The 14,289-nt window shown below is 44.9% G+C and overlaps 2 protein-coding genes across 2 annotated transcripts in view; both read right to left on the bottom strand.

Annotated features, from left to right (window-relative positions):
- The window catches only part of sec23a (Sec23 homolog A, COPII coat complex component), a 22,425-nt gene extending 13,716 nt beyond the window's left edge, over positions 1-8,709 (bottom strand). Inside the window, exons 1-11 of the mRNA XM_015374945.1 lie at positions 8,691-8,709; positions 6,848-7,146; positions 6,711-6,768; positions 6,549-6,635; positions 6,235-6,471; positions 6,077-6,156; positions 4,636-4,780; positions 4,411-4,569; positions 2,721-2,836; positions 1,152-1,275; positions 991-1,071 (exon numbers count right to left, since the gene is read on the bottom strand). Of these exons, the coding sequence (XP_015230431.1) occupies positions 991-1,071; positions 1,152-1,275; positions 2,721-2,836; positions 4,411-4,569; positions 4,636-4,780; positions 6,077-6,156; positions 6,235-6,471; positions 6,549-6,635; positions 6,711-6,768; positions 6,848-7,068 (1,308 nt within the window). The 5' untranslated portion in view covers positions 7,069-7,146; positions 8,691-8,709. The remainder of the gene's footprint in view (positions 1-990; positions 1,072-1,151; positions 1,276-2,720; positions 2,837-4,410; positions 4,570-4,635; positions 4,781-6,076; positions 6,157-6,234; positions 6,472-6,548; positions 6,636-6,710; positions 6,769-6,847; positions 7,147-8,690) is intronic.
- Positions 8,710-11,192: 2,483 nt separating this feature from the next.
- srp54 (signal recognition particle 54kDa) overlaps positions 11,193-14,289 on the bottom strand; it is a 13,079-nt gene continuing 9,982 nt past the window's right edge. Inside the window, exons 12-17 of the mRNA XM_015374951.1 lie at positions 13,902-13,988; positions 13,754-13,827; positions 13,530-13,638; positions 12,938-13,108; positions 12,722-12,817; positions 11,193-11,654 (exon numbers count right to left, since the gene is read on the bottom strand). Of these exons, the coding sequence (XP_015230437.1) occupies positions 11,563-11,654; positions 12,722-12,817; positions 12,938-13,108; positions 13,530-13,638; positions 13,754-13,827; positions 13,902-13,988 (629 nt within the window). The 3' untranslated portion in view covers positions 11,193-11,562. The remainder of the gene's footprint in view (positions 11,655-12,721; positions 12,818-12,937; positions 13,109-13,529; positions 13,639-13,753; positions 13,828-13,901; positions 13,989-14,289) is intronic.

Here is a 14,289-nt window from a genome sequence, read left to right as displayed (position 1 = left end):
TGGTGATCTGCAGACACCCTGGTGATCTGCAGACAACCTGGTGATCTGCAGACAACCTGGTGATCTGCAGACAACCTGGTGATCTGCAGAGATCTTGGTGATCTGCAGGAATCCTGGTGATCTGCAGACACCCCGGTTGATCTGCAGACACCCCGGTTGATCTGCAGACAACCTGGTGATATGCGAGACAACCTGGTGATCTGCAGACACCCTGGTGATCTGCAGAGATCTTGGTGATCTGCAGAAATCCTGGTGATCTGCAGACACCCTGGTGATCTGCAGACAACTTGGTGATCTGCAGACATCCTGGTGATCTGCAGAGATCTTGATGATCTGCAGAAATCCTGGTGATCTGCAGAAATCCTGGTGATCTGCAGAGATCTTGGTGATCTGCAGACATCCTGGGGATATGCAAAGATCCTGGGAATGTGCAGGAATCCTGGCGATTTTCAGGGATCTTTGTTAGCTGCAGGGATCCTTGTGATCTTCAGACATCCTGGTGATCCGAAGGAATCCTGGGGCTCTGCAGGAATCCTGGAGATCTGCAGAGATCCTGTCACCACTGCAGACATTCAGCTGCCCTGCAGGTCCTCATCATAAGAGCGTACAGGTAGAGACGACCTTCTGTTACTCGTCACATTTCGTCTATCGGTTTGGAGCAGGGATAAACGCTAAACTTCCTGTTGGACTCATAAAGGAGATGACTGATTCCGGTTATGCTGGACAGGAAGCATCTCCAGGTCCATCTTTAATGTAAACTCAGTTATCAAAGATAAATCATCACCAAGCATCTTTAACTCAGCTAAATCCCAGACACAGTTTTATGTCCTCTGCGATAAATGCTATAAAATAAGACCTTTGACCTGCCAAGGGACAATCCATCCCCAGACCAACAGAACCTGGAATAAACCTGAAACTGGCTCAGTTTGGCCACTGAGGGCAGCTGTGCAGTTCAGGTCTGTGCCTGTGGGGGCAGCGTGGTTCTCTTACATTCTCAGACACGCAGGGTCCTTTGGCGTGCAGAGACACACAGGGGCCGATGGCTCCGCACACTTTGATCTCTCTGGATGTCTAGAAGAGAGAAGAGCAGCGTGGATGAAGCCGCGGCACAGAGGAGGTCAGGAAGAGCTTCTCCACCCCCCGGTTCCTACCTTCACCTCCACCGTGGCAGAAAACGCCATCTTGAAGGATCCCTGAACGTCTTTGGTGAAAACCCTCTGGAAGGTTTGCTTGAACAGAGACGTGTTGAAGGAGTCGGCCATCACCATGTATCCTCTGACAAAAAAAACACGACAAACACGACTGAAAGGTCTAGTTTCTCTGCTTTTTTTCTCTCTTTTGGATGCAAAACAATTCAAATGGAGAAGGATGTGTGAACTTAAAACAGAAGTTAGGAAGTTAAATGCTAAAAATTAGCTGATTTTTACTGAACTGGTGGAAAATGAACTAAAACTCAACTCAAACGTATTTGTCAACATGATGTATCTGATTAAATAAAAGTCTCATCTTTTGCAGTTTATCATTAAAATGATCCAGAATTTTGGAGCCTAAGGAATAGGAACATTTCAACCGTTTTTATTTTCATTTTCTCGTTGTGTCATCCTTTTCTTCTCAGTTATCACTCAAATTGACTCTTAGTTTATTTTCTGTTTTTACCGCACTTATCGTTTTAAAATTATGTTTTAAAATCCTAGTTCACAAGCATCCTCATTCACGTTTTCCCCTAAATGTTCACGTTATAATAAATGTTTACATTATTTACTGGTTGTATCTAAAAATATGAAAGATATTTTATATTAACCTCCAATAACTTCAATGATATCATTGTTCTACGTCATCAAATCAATTCAGTTTACTCTGTCCAATCAGCTGCCTGTAGTGTCTTTAAATGTCCAGCAGGTGTCAGTATTCTGTGACGCAGCATCAACGCAGCATCAATACAGTTTGGCTTCAAGATGCCTCATTAACCATTACTAATGGTTACCATGGAGTCAGCTGGTATTCCAGGGATGTGTATGAAATGGGTTCCCATCTTCAATCACATCCCTTGATCAATTCTACTGGATTCTTTTTTGGAGGAATCTGCTGTTTTTCTTCTTGTTTCTGAATTAGCCGATATGTGCACCCGTTTCCTCATCGTACAGCAGCAGCAGAAATCAACCGGAGCATCTGTACCTTAAGCTACGATGCTTCTGGTAAACACAGGCTTTCTTTAAATCCACAGTCAAGTCTAACCCTACTTCTGTTGTAACTAGGGCTGAAATTATCAAATTAATCGATTATTGAAATAATCGTCAACTAATTTAGTAATCGATTCATCGTATAGAGACTGTAAAACATGCCTTTAGCTGACAGAGGAACACACTTAGAGCAGGAATTATATCAACATTGTAAAAACAATATATAAATATTTTACATTTAAGGTAAAAAAATAAAATAAAATAAAAAAATTTCGTCCACAATCTACTCTATCCATAACTTCTCAAGTGTAAAAGTTTTAGTTTCACTTGGTTTAATTCTGTAAAATTGTTCTTTAAGGAACCTTTGCTTATGTTATTAATCGATTATTAAAATAATCGTTAGCTGTAGCCCTATTTGCAACGTCATCTGATGTGGACAAAGCCTCTGAAGTATCAATGTGTCTGATAGCGAATCATTTCAATCCCCTAATCCTCCTCCAGTGCTGTGGTCAGACTGGTTTCCTGTAGAGCGTTATTTACCCTGTGTGGTTGGGGCAGCATCTCATCTCCAGCAGACCCGTCTGATCCAGGGCGCAGGCATAGATGTCGATGATGTGACCATTAGTGGAAGCTCTGTTGCCCAGAGCCTCAAAATGCTGCAACACACAGATGAAGACAGTTTAGACGGGGAGGAACGAGGCGAGCTAAGGATCTGTGCTCTGCTGACGCAGGCATCTTCAGATCCACAGAGCAGCAGGTCGATTCAATTAGTTAATGGTTTCATTAGACCGAAGCACATCATTGTGTCTAGAGTGGGTTAGCTCCACTCCCACTGGGTCACAATGAGAACTGGGCAGTTTTCATGGATTGACATCAATGTTAGATTTGATATAATTGGCATCATGCTGGCTTGCGTTCAGATCATAACTCGGAGGCTCACAGCCCTACAAAGCAGGCAGCAGTTCCTCCCAGCTGGACCACATCAGCCATCTGCTGGAGGCATCCACCTGCTCCATGCATCTCCATGTTGGTCCTACAGACATCCTGATGGAGCACAGATGCCTCCTCCTGTTTCTAACGTTTCAAAGTGCAGGACCTCTGCAGACTACCTGACCTGCTCCCAAGGAGGAGCGTTAATCTGGTCACATCATCTAACGTTTCATTATCAACAGAATGCCTGAATGATTAAGAATGACCAATCAAGCAAACACCTCCTACCTCTGGACAGCCTGTTCATTTACTCTGACTGAATCTGACTGAATGTAGGTGTAGCAGAAGGTTAGCAAGCTAGCTTCTACACCAACACAGCAGGTGCGGAGGGGATCCCAGTCAACCATTTTTCCTGGGGGTGGTCTCTGATGGAGCCGCTTTGAGGGAACCTTCAGCTCACCTAAACGCTAGCTTGGAGCTTTGCTCTCCCTGTTCCCCTTGGAGACACAATAAAGAACCACGGTTCTTTTCTTTTTTTTAAAGGAACTGCCTTGTCTAAGGCAGTATGCAGAGAACTAGCAACCCCATCATCAACCTGCGAAGGGGAATAAATTAAGCTTTTGCACTCTGCAGCACCGCTCAGTAACACAGAGGAGAGAAAAAGTGAAACCGATTCTTTAAAATGTATAACTGCACTATCTGATAATGATCTGCCAAAGTGAAACCTTCTTTTTTGGGGGAGGAGAACTCTGTTAAATAATCTTGAAGATTATTATAAAGTGGTCAGAGAGGACAGGGTTGTGAGGAAATACTGTTATTTCTTCACATTCTATGCCATATGTCAGCTCAGGATCCAAAGTATGAAGATGAGAATGTGTGGGACAACTAACATTTTGAATGAAACCAATAACTACTAAGATTCCATTAAAGGCTGCTCTTAAGCTATCACCTTCAATGTCAGTATGGAGGTTAAAATCCCCCACTAAGAGGACCCTGTCAGTATTTAACACCAAATCAGATAGGAGCCGTGGACGGGAGGCACACTGGGAGCTGGAGCCACCCTGGTCTCTCTTATCCCAACCAGGCTTGTTCAGGGTCAGCCCTAAACAGAACCTGCACGGTTTGGAGGTCCAACACCAAAGCAGAGAAAACGGATCCAATTCTGTGGCTTTAATCTCTGACTTAATTTTAGTTCATGTTAATCTATTAGAACAGCTTCTTCTAAATGTTCTGGTGCTGGTTGCTGGTTCTACTGTCTTCTGAAGCTCACTGAGGAACTTTTCATCCTTGTCTGACTCACTTTGGTGGCTTTCTTCATGAACTTGGCATTGTCCTTCTCAATGTCGTGCCAGGACCTGATGGGGGTCTTCAGCTCATCTCCCACCACCATACCGGGTCCCTGCGTGGCTGGGCCCCCAATGAATGTCATGATGCGGGCTCCGGTGTTAGGAAAGGTGCACTGCAGACAGGAGAGCTGGTCAGAGGCGGTTCTGCATCATCATGGAAACCAAAAGCGACCCTTTACCTCCAGAAGCCCCACAGCAATAGACATAGCCACACCCAGCGAGCGCAGGGGCCTCTTCCCCTGAGTGACAGGCCAGGGGTCCCTCTGCAACTCCCCCAGAAGATCTGTCAGGTTCATGTCAATCTTCTGTACAGGCTGCAGGAACCTGGAGAGAAACAAGAGGATGGGCAGAAGGTTTCTAAGGAGGGACACAAACCAGAGATATTCATTGCTTTGGCAATATCGTCAAAATTTAGCAAGACGCAATTTAAAACTGAAACCCTGATCAGGAGGTGGTCGAGAGAGGCTGATTGCCCCTTGTTACTCCTGGAAACTACAAGACGCACCATGAGGTTGAAACTCTGCCTGTTCCAAAAAATTCTTGCACGAATGTAGAATGGACCCGAAAAGGGAAACCCGAACAGTGGATGCCCCACTTTAGCTTGACAGGAAGGCGCCAGTCTGTGGTTTGTAAATCCTGCAGTGAACCACCAGATGGGGGTAAATCTCACACATTATCCCTTAAAGCTCAGACCTTCCTCTGAGGTTAATGCAGAGTTTCTGAATTGTAGCTAGAAGTTGCTACCTCTGAGCTAATTAAGGTTAAAGGAAAAGTCCGGTCACATTCAGAATTCAAACTTCTGAAAGTTCTTTAAATCTGAAATTATTACATACTGTTCAATAAAGGATGAGTGTTTTTAATTCAGAGTGATTTTCATTTGAATGTACTTTACTGGAGGCATCCATGTTTGTCAAAGAACACTACTGCCACCTACTGGTTTGTGACGTCACGGTGCGGTATCGGCTGTTGATCAAGTCCCAGTGCTGTATCTGGTGTTTGGTACAACGCGCTATTATCCAAGTCATCTTGAATTGTTGGCTACATATTACGTGTTTTTTCTTTAGCCAGACGTTCGATGGCAAATCCTCCCTCTTCAAGTTGGCAATCCAACGACAAACCCCTCAGTGGCGGATCAGGAATCAGAAAGGTGAAATAACTCTTCGTTTTTCACTTTTACCCGATGTATTCCAACATCCAACTGCCATGCACGTGGGAATTGTCAGTTTCACTATAGCTCTGGTGAATTTCAATGGTGAAGTCCTCTGGAAATCTGCAGGTGTGTCTATTAGTTCCCATTGATTTTGAGGTGTTACTATATTTGGGCAAAAATGGCCGCTCCCAGACTCCGTGATCATGATGAAAGTTATTGATTTTATTTTTTTACTGATTAATGCTAAATTCATTAAATCACTGCGAACATATTAGTTTTAGGTATAAATAATGATCCATTAATTATTCCTGCTGACCGGACTTCTCCTTTAAATCCTTTTTTTAGAGCGTCACCTTGATCTAACACTGTGACGTTCATAAAGGAGAACGTTGGACCTTCTGGAACCGGTCCAAGCAGATTAGAGCCTCAGGTTAGAGAAAACAGACGGATCAGCATTTCGGAGCTCCTACCTGTTGGACAGAGGCTGCTGCTGGGAGGCCTGAGGGCCGCGGCCCTGAGCTGCAGAGGGTTTGGTGAGACCGAGCATGTCCTGCAACAAGCATCACGTCATTAAGCCTTCTCCTCCGATCAGAGTCGGACTGCTGAACAGAGACAGGATCGATTCTACCTGCAGCTGCTTAGCGTTCAGGTCCTTGGTTCCCCGGAAGACGTAGCTCTTGGCAATTCCTTCACAGCCCAGCTCATGGACCTGAACCATGCGTCCGAAGGTGATGAGTCCCACCAGAGCGGTTGGGGGCAGCAGGGACAGGGACATCTGGAGAGACTCTTTCAGAGCCTGCAGGTCCTCGTCCTCCATGCAGGTGTCCACAACGTACAGGAAGACCAGCGGCATCTGAGGGCCCCGCTGCAGGCGGCAAACAAAGCGTGTCAAACACCAGATGCCACGCGTAGCCGCTGTGGGGCTCTCAGAGCGACACTCACCTGCACCACGTACTCGATGGTAGAGAAATGAGGCAGCAGTTCAGCAGGCTGGTTGACCTCAGAGATCCCAGCGTAGGACGGGGGGAACTGAGGAGAGAGGCTGATGGGTCAGGGTCTGCGGGGTGGCGTTCTGCCGCCCTGAGCAGGACATAACGCACTCACCTGGTTCCTCTGGTAGCAGAAGTTGCAGGCCCACAGCTTGGCTCTGTAGTCCACCTGGCTGAAACACAAGAACAGGTGGAGTCAGACGGGAGGAGCAGCTGCAGCGCAGCAGGCGAAGGGCTGAAGGGTGGGCGTACCATAGAGGGTTGAGGACTGCCCGGCAGGTGGCACGGCTGCACAGCACCGGCTCGTACTGGATGGGGGGCAGGTCGGTTCTCTCCCTGAGGGGGGTGAACAGCGCTGCCACCGGCACCACCATCCGGGTGGCCTCCAGGCGGCTGGACGGCCAGACGTTCCAGCTGAAGCGGACGCCATCGCGCTCCTCATTCTGGGCGATGTACTCTGGAAAGGTTGCCATGATGAAGCAGGACGCAGGTGTCTCAGCTGGGGGGGGGGGGTCCGCAGGTTCAGAGAACAGCAACCAGCAGGTCTGATGCTGTGCAGAGAGGCAGGACCAACGTCAAACATCTCCCTCAGATCATCATCAAAGTATTTATCGTTTCTGACTGATAAAGTTTGCTGAGTGAAAAATTTCTGCTAGAAGCACAAAACGGTTCAAAGCTGTTCTGGGGAGGTTCTGGAGGGACCACAGCCAGACCCCATAAGAAAACCACAGCCGCCCGTAAAGATCAGCACAATAATCAGAAATAAAACAATAAATATTAATCAAGAGTTACTGGAACAAAAAGCAGGAAGACACAGAAACTAGCAGCAGCATTTATTCAGGACGTTCTACTGGTGGTGATCAGACCCTAACCTGGGCACCATCCTAACCCGGTCACCAACTAACCTAGACATCACCATAACCCAGTTATCCTAACCTGGACACCATCCTAACCCGTTTATCCTATCCCAGTCATCCTCCTAACCTGGTTATCCTAACCCGTTCACCATCCTAACCTGGTTATCCTAACCTGGGCACCATCCTAACCTGGTCATCCTAACCTGGGCACCATCCTAACCTGGTCATCCTAATCCGGTCACCATCTTAACCCGTTCATCCTAACCCAGTCCCCATCCTAACCTGGTTATCCTAACCCATTCATCCTAGCCCAGTCACCATCCTAACCTGGTTATCCTAAACCAGTTACCATCCTAACCTGGTTATCCTAACCCGTTCATCCTAACCCGTTCACCATCCTGACGCAGTCACCATCCTAAACTGGTCACCATCCTAACCTGGTTATCCTAACCCGTTCATCCTAACCCGGTCACCATCCTAACTCAGTCACCATCCTAAACTGGTCACCATCCTAACCCGTTCAGAATCCTAACCTGGTTATCCTAACCCGTTCAGAATCCTAACCTGATTATCCTTACCCGGTCACCATCCCCTAACCCAGTCACCATCCTAACCCGTTCAGAATCCTAACCTGGTCACCATCCCAACCCGGTCATCCTAACCTGGTCAGACACTAACCAGATTAGAACCAAGCTGCCTGGTGGGTGGAGCCGTTTAAACCAAACCAGCCTCTCAGCTGCAGACAGAGGAGGTTTAACATCTGGACTCTGATCAAACCAATCAATGGCTTCAGGCTGGAGAACATCTGCTGCAGATGTTTGCAGAACCAGCAGCCATCAGATATATGCAGTCTTTGTTTCTTCAGCTCAGAAATCAGCCTCTGCATGTTTATTAGGATTAACACTAACCAACTAACTAACCCACAGGATGCTCAGCTATACTTTGATATATCTGTTCATTTATTTTACTTTAGACCAAATTAATCACACCACGTCATCAACCAGGCTGCCTTTTTAAACTTCATGATCTGCTGCTTCTTCTTCACATAAACAGCTGATGGACTCCCTGAGATGCCAAACAAATCCTTCATCTCCTGCTGGGTGGCAGCTCCGTGGCAGCTCCACGGAGGCCCCACGGAGCCAGCAGGAGCCCACGCAGGAGCAGAAGGTGTCCCAGGTGAAGCAGAAGGTCTCGCGGGTGTGGCTCAGAAAGTGAAGCAGAATAAAGTCAGAACTTACCGATCCGCTCCTCTCCTCCGACAACCAAGCAAAACAATATGGCGGCGACGTTGCCACGTCAAGACAGAGAGAGTGAGCAGGGGCAGAGGTCTCACTCTGAGTGATAAACAGGCAGAGGTCTCACTCTGAGCGATAGGCAGAAGCCACATTCCCGCACCACTACAAAAACATCACAGATGTGACAGTGAAAAACACTTGAAGAGATCAGACGTACCGCCCAGCGGTCATTTCATGTTAACTACTAAACAGTCAAGTAAACAAGAAGCCAATGAGAACTTTACATGAAACAGGAGGTATCACTCTGAGTGAAAATCCAGAACTCTTGTGACCAGGGGCGGTTCCAGCAGAATGAGGCCCTGGGCGAATCAGGGTCAGAAAAAAAAGCTTTGTTTCCAAGTAGTTTTGCATAATGTAAAAGGAATTTGCTTTGGAACTAAGCAGAGACGAGGAACTAAGCAGAGACGTCTTCTGGAAAACTTCACATCCAGTTTCCTAGACTAAAATTTTCCAAGCTTTACCTGAATAGTTCACATTAACCACAGATCATTAACCTGTAGAGTAAAATAAGTTAGCATTCTGCTTGGTGTAACTATTACGAGAGGAATCACATCGTCAATTATGCAGACTAGCTGGGTGCTGTCTGAAACGGAACATGATTGCTTATTTTGTTTGGTTTCTATTTTCCCAAGAACAATTAAACCAGGATTAATCCAGCATTTAATGAGCCTATTGTGTGTCTGTAAATAACACTGACGACAAACAGCCAGAAAGCTCACAGAGCTGAGAATTTACATGTCCTATCAATGTCTTTCATGGGTCCTCTGCCTCCCTGGAAGTGACACAAAAAATAAATAACAGCAAAATAGCATCTTCTCACACATCCGTTTCACATTTTTTCACCCCAAGACAGAGATGAACTGATGTTAGAACAGCTTTATGTTGAGATGCTGAATAAAGGCTTTAGGTCCTAAAGAAATGAACATTTCAAAGTAATATAAATAAGTTTAAATTCAGCTTTAAATGTAAATAAGCTGGATAAGTGAATAAAAAGTGTTAATTTAATGTGGAATTAAATGTCCCACAGGACTAAATGGAGCAGCTGTACCTCAGACTGAAATGATTACAAAGAATCAGGTTAAACCGTATGTCAGACACGTATAAAACCCTTTGAATTAAACTGCAAAGAACTTCATTGCCTTGTATTCGTCTAGAAAACAGTTGGTAGATATGCACGGATTACGTCTTGTTGCTGGTGAAGAACTGGTCTCATCTGATAGGAATGTCTCCCTCTGTCAGGCTAATCGTCCTTTTAAAGTTGTTTATTTCTTTTGCAAGCTGAAATAAAAGGAAGCAAATTTCACTAATAATATAACAGTAACAGTTTATTGAAACCTCCTTTGTTCTGCTAATCCTTTACATCTTTAAACTCTTCCACTTTCATCTTTTTTTCCTCTTGATTTCAGACACCCTGTCTACTTTTAAGGGTAGGAATAAAACTTTCCTTTTTGAAAAAGCTTATAGAGTGGCTCAGGTTATCCTGAACTATCTCTATAGTTATGCTGCTATAGGCTTAGACTGCTGGAGGACATAGGGACCCCTATTTCATCATCCCGCTTCATTCTATCTCTATTCTCCCACTCTGCAGAATCTATGAGTTCAATCTCTAACGTTCTGCTCTCTCTGCTTTTTCTCATAGTAGCTTCATCTGGTCTGTTCCTGTTTGGCTGTGACTCCATCCTGGAGAGAAATATCAGCTGTTCTGCTGCCATCAACACCTTTGTTTATAGATGTTGGAGCTTGGCCTGTTTTCCAGTGTGGTCCTGTTTCTCTGACTGTGACTAACTGGATGTGCTCTCTTCATCCTCTGACATGGGAGCTGGCTCGGAGCTCATCTGCCTGGCTGTGTGTTTCCTGGACAGGGCCGCCTGTGGAGCTGGTTGAGTTACCTTTTGTATCTATTCTTCTTTTTCTATGTCTGTTTCTGTCTCCTTGATCCCCAGTCGGCCTCAGCAGATTTTCATGTTACATTTATGTTCATAGCGTGTTTTCTAACATGCTTAGAAAGCCATCAAGGCTCACACTCATATTACAGTACATCTATAAAAACCTCTGAATTTAGAAAGAACTTTTCACTTAAAAAGAAAACGCATAAACACAGCTGCTCCAAAGTGTGGCCCCCTAGTGTTTTTTAGTTTAATAGCAGGAGGTGGTAATAAACCCTCCTTTTTAATAAGAATTGATTTCAAAGTTGAATTGTGGTATCATTAAAGGAAAAAGTTAAACTTATCAAACTGTAAAGGAGGCAGTTCTGTGATTTAATGGTTTTTAGTTTATTTTATTGTACTATTTAACTTACTAAAGGCCATTTTTCTTTGTTCAGCAGTTAAAAAGTTATGGTAAACCAGAGGAGAAGCCAGGAGACATTTATCTTTAAACAGAGAAATAATTGTGTGTTTTGTTCTGAATAATCTATTAAATAAATACACAGCAGGTTTAAAATGATGTAATAAAAATGTTTATTATATGAGAAAATAGCATCACTACTAGATTTCCTCCTCGTTTAGATCCTGAAGCATTTTGTCCTGTAATGTTTCTCTCGTCTCAACTTAATTTTACATGGAAACTGAGACGAAGGCCAGGAGAACCGTGAAACATCAGCTCAACGTCCACAAGAACCAGGAGCATCTCACACTTTTCCAAGAACAAAAACATTTTCTGGAAACTCAGCTACTCCTTTAAACTCACAATTTACCTTTAAGGGTTTCATAAAGAACAAACTTTATTCATTAATTTGGTGCAAAGCAGCAAGAGATGAGTCGCTCCTCCGCCAGATGCAGGAGGGGATGCCTTTCTTCTTCTGTTGGCGCATCGGTCACATGTTGTTAAATCCCATCATGCCTTTCATGTTGCCGGCAGCGCCCTGCTGAAACTGACGCATCATAGACTGAAGACCAGCCATGCCTCCTGAAACACAGACAGGGGTTCAAAGTTCAGCGATCATCTGACCTGCAGATCGTTCCAGAATTGGTTTTCCAATTAAAACCCGTCAGATTTATTAGCAGCTCAGGTTTCAATACAATTAACACGACAAGAGGAGTTCTTTTAGTCCTATAAGGTCCTAAATCCAGATCATCGAACAGCTGAAGGAAACATGAAGGCTCAGAGTTTCTAAGGTCCATATTAGGCCTGAAACAATTAATCAGATTAATCGATTATTGAAATAATCATCAACTACTTAAGTAATCGATTAATCATTAACTGGGGTATAGAGACTGTAAAGCTGACAGAGAAACCCACTTAGAGCAGGAATTATATAAGAATTGTTAAATATATAAACAGTTTGCATTTAGGATAAAAAAAATAATCTGCTCTATCCAGAACTCCTCAACTGGAAAAGTTTTAGTTTCACCTGATTTCATTTCATAAAAAGTCTTCTATAAGGAACCTTTGGCTGTTCGATTATTAATCGAAAAAAAATAATCAATCATTTAGCAGCCCTAATTCATATTAAACTGTCCTTTTGTGCAATTAGTTCTGATGTCTGTTTTTTTTCTTCAAGCCTTAAAGATCATGAAGTTTAAAAGATGTTTTCCTTCATCATCAGCACCCCGATGATGATGCTGGTCTAACTGATGATCTTCATCAACAGGTGATGGAAGCCTCATTCTGTCCGTTTGTTCTTTGTAAACTGTTCTGTTTGATATTTGTTCCTTTTAAAAACAATAAAAAAACAAGTGAAAAAAAAAAAGTCTGAAATGATATTAGTGACCTAATGGATGGTTTGGCTCTAATTTAATGAAACTGGTTTGTTTAGAAAAGCTAATTAGCGATACTTGAATTATTGTTTTTTTCATTTCTGAAACGGACTGAGCCTCCCAGCTCCAGGGGCTCCTGCACTCTGCATCAACCACACTAGGGTCCTGGTCTGTGGTGCATCTCGTGTCAGACGCCCTGTGATGTTTCTGAGGCCGTATCCCATCAGGCTTAGCGGTTTCTGAATGAAAGACGGCTGGATGAAGAGCAGGTCTTACCCATGTGGTGCAGGACCCGAGGGTCCATCATTTTGGCCATCTGCTGGTTCAGCTTGGCCATCTGAGACGGGTTCACGTTTTTGGACATGTCTCCTCCTGAAACGGCAAACACATCAGCCCTGAGACACATGAAGCTCTGCAGTCCCTAGCTGCTGAGGCGCTGCTGAGGCACGGCTGGGCCGGGCCCCTCAGCCCTGGGCTGTGGCTGTCAGGTACCTTTAAACAGTCCTTTGATGCCTCCCATCTTCTTCACCATCTGAGCAAACTTGGTGTACTGAGTCAGCAGCTCCTGAACATCTCTGGTGGCCACTCCTGACCCGCGGGCCACTCTCTGGATCCTGTTGGGGTGCTTGCTAAACAGCTTTGCTCCGTCTTTGCTGTCCAGTTCTGCAAAGATAGCAGTTAGGAGGTTATGGAGGATCTTTCCTGCCAAAAACCAGGAGCACACATTTTCAACCTGAGAGCTGGATTTCCTCTACTGGGTTCCTTTCTAGAACATCTGTTGGCGAGAACACAAGCCTGTACTCACGTTCCTGTGAAGTGAGAAACGGCCAGAGACTGCTTTATGTGCAAGAAGGAAGTAAAGAGGAGAAAATATCAGAGGAAGAAGCACTACATGGAGAGAATAGATTTAAAAGAAAGCAGAAGCTCTGGATGTTAGGATTAAAAGTTTTAAAGGCATTCAGAGGAAATCCTGCTCCCAGGTTTTAGGCAGGAAAGATTCTCCATATGAGGAGAAGTGAGAAATTAAGTCTTTCTGCAGTTAGGGTTAACCCTGCAGCTCCAGGATGTGTGTGGTGCACGTTACCCTGGTCATTCATGCTGTCCATGATGGTCATGAGTTTCTTCAGTCTGGCCATCGATTCCTGCTCGTTCCCTTTACTCATGAAATCTGTGCCGAACCCTGGAATCATACCCTAAACAGAGAAGACAGACATCCGGAGTGAGGACACGTCTCCTCAGAGACGCAGCCCATATTCAGAGCGGTTTCCTGGACTAGAACGCCACAGACAGCCTGAGATGGTTGGTTACCATTATCTGGCCGAACGGTCCCATCTTCATGATGTTCTGGAACTGCTCGTACATGTCCCTGAGGGTGAACTGACCTGCAGGTCCACAACCGGAGTTAATCAGCTGGTCTGAGACCGGCAAGGATGGGGATGTGGGTCGGCTTCCTCACCGTGTTTCAGTTTGTCTATCAACTCCTCGTTGTCGTCCAGTTTCAGCTCGTTCACTCTGTCGATCAGTCCTTCGATGTCTCCCATTCCTGGAGCAGAAGAAGGTTTGATGCCCAATTAAGAAGACAGCTGTTCATTAAAGCTCCTGTCACACCTTGACGATTTAGACCAGAGTATGCCTGACATACGAACAATCTGGCAAAAACGCTGGCATATGTTGGATAAGTTATGGGCACGATGAAGTATGCTGAAGCACGTCAACATACAGCAAGTACATCTCAAAATTTATTCCAGCGTCTGCCATCCGTGGGCCATCAGTTCCTGGTCAGTTATCTGATGGTTGACAGACGTTCAGTGTCGGTTCCTCATCAGTCGTGGCGTCTAGCTTAT

The sequence above is a fragment of the Cyprinodon variegatus genome, unplaced genomic scaffold (assembly GCF_000732505.1).
Source record: "Cyprinodon variegatus isolate N-32 unplaced genomic scaffold, C_variegatus-1.0 Scaffold110, whole genome shotgun sequence".
Classification (NCBI taxonomy): Eukaryota; Metazoa; Chordata; class Actinopteri; order Cyprinodontiformes; family Cyprinodontidae; genus Cyprinodon; species Cyprinodon variegatus.
The sequence above is the reverse complement of the archived record's forward strand: the minus strand, read 5'-3'. Positions and strand labels throughout refer to the sequence as shown.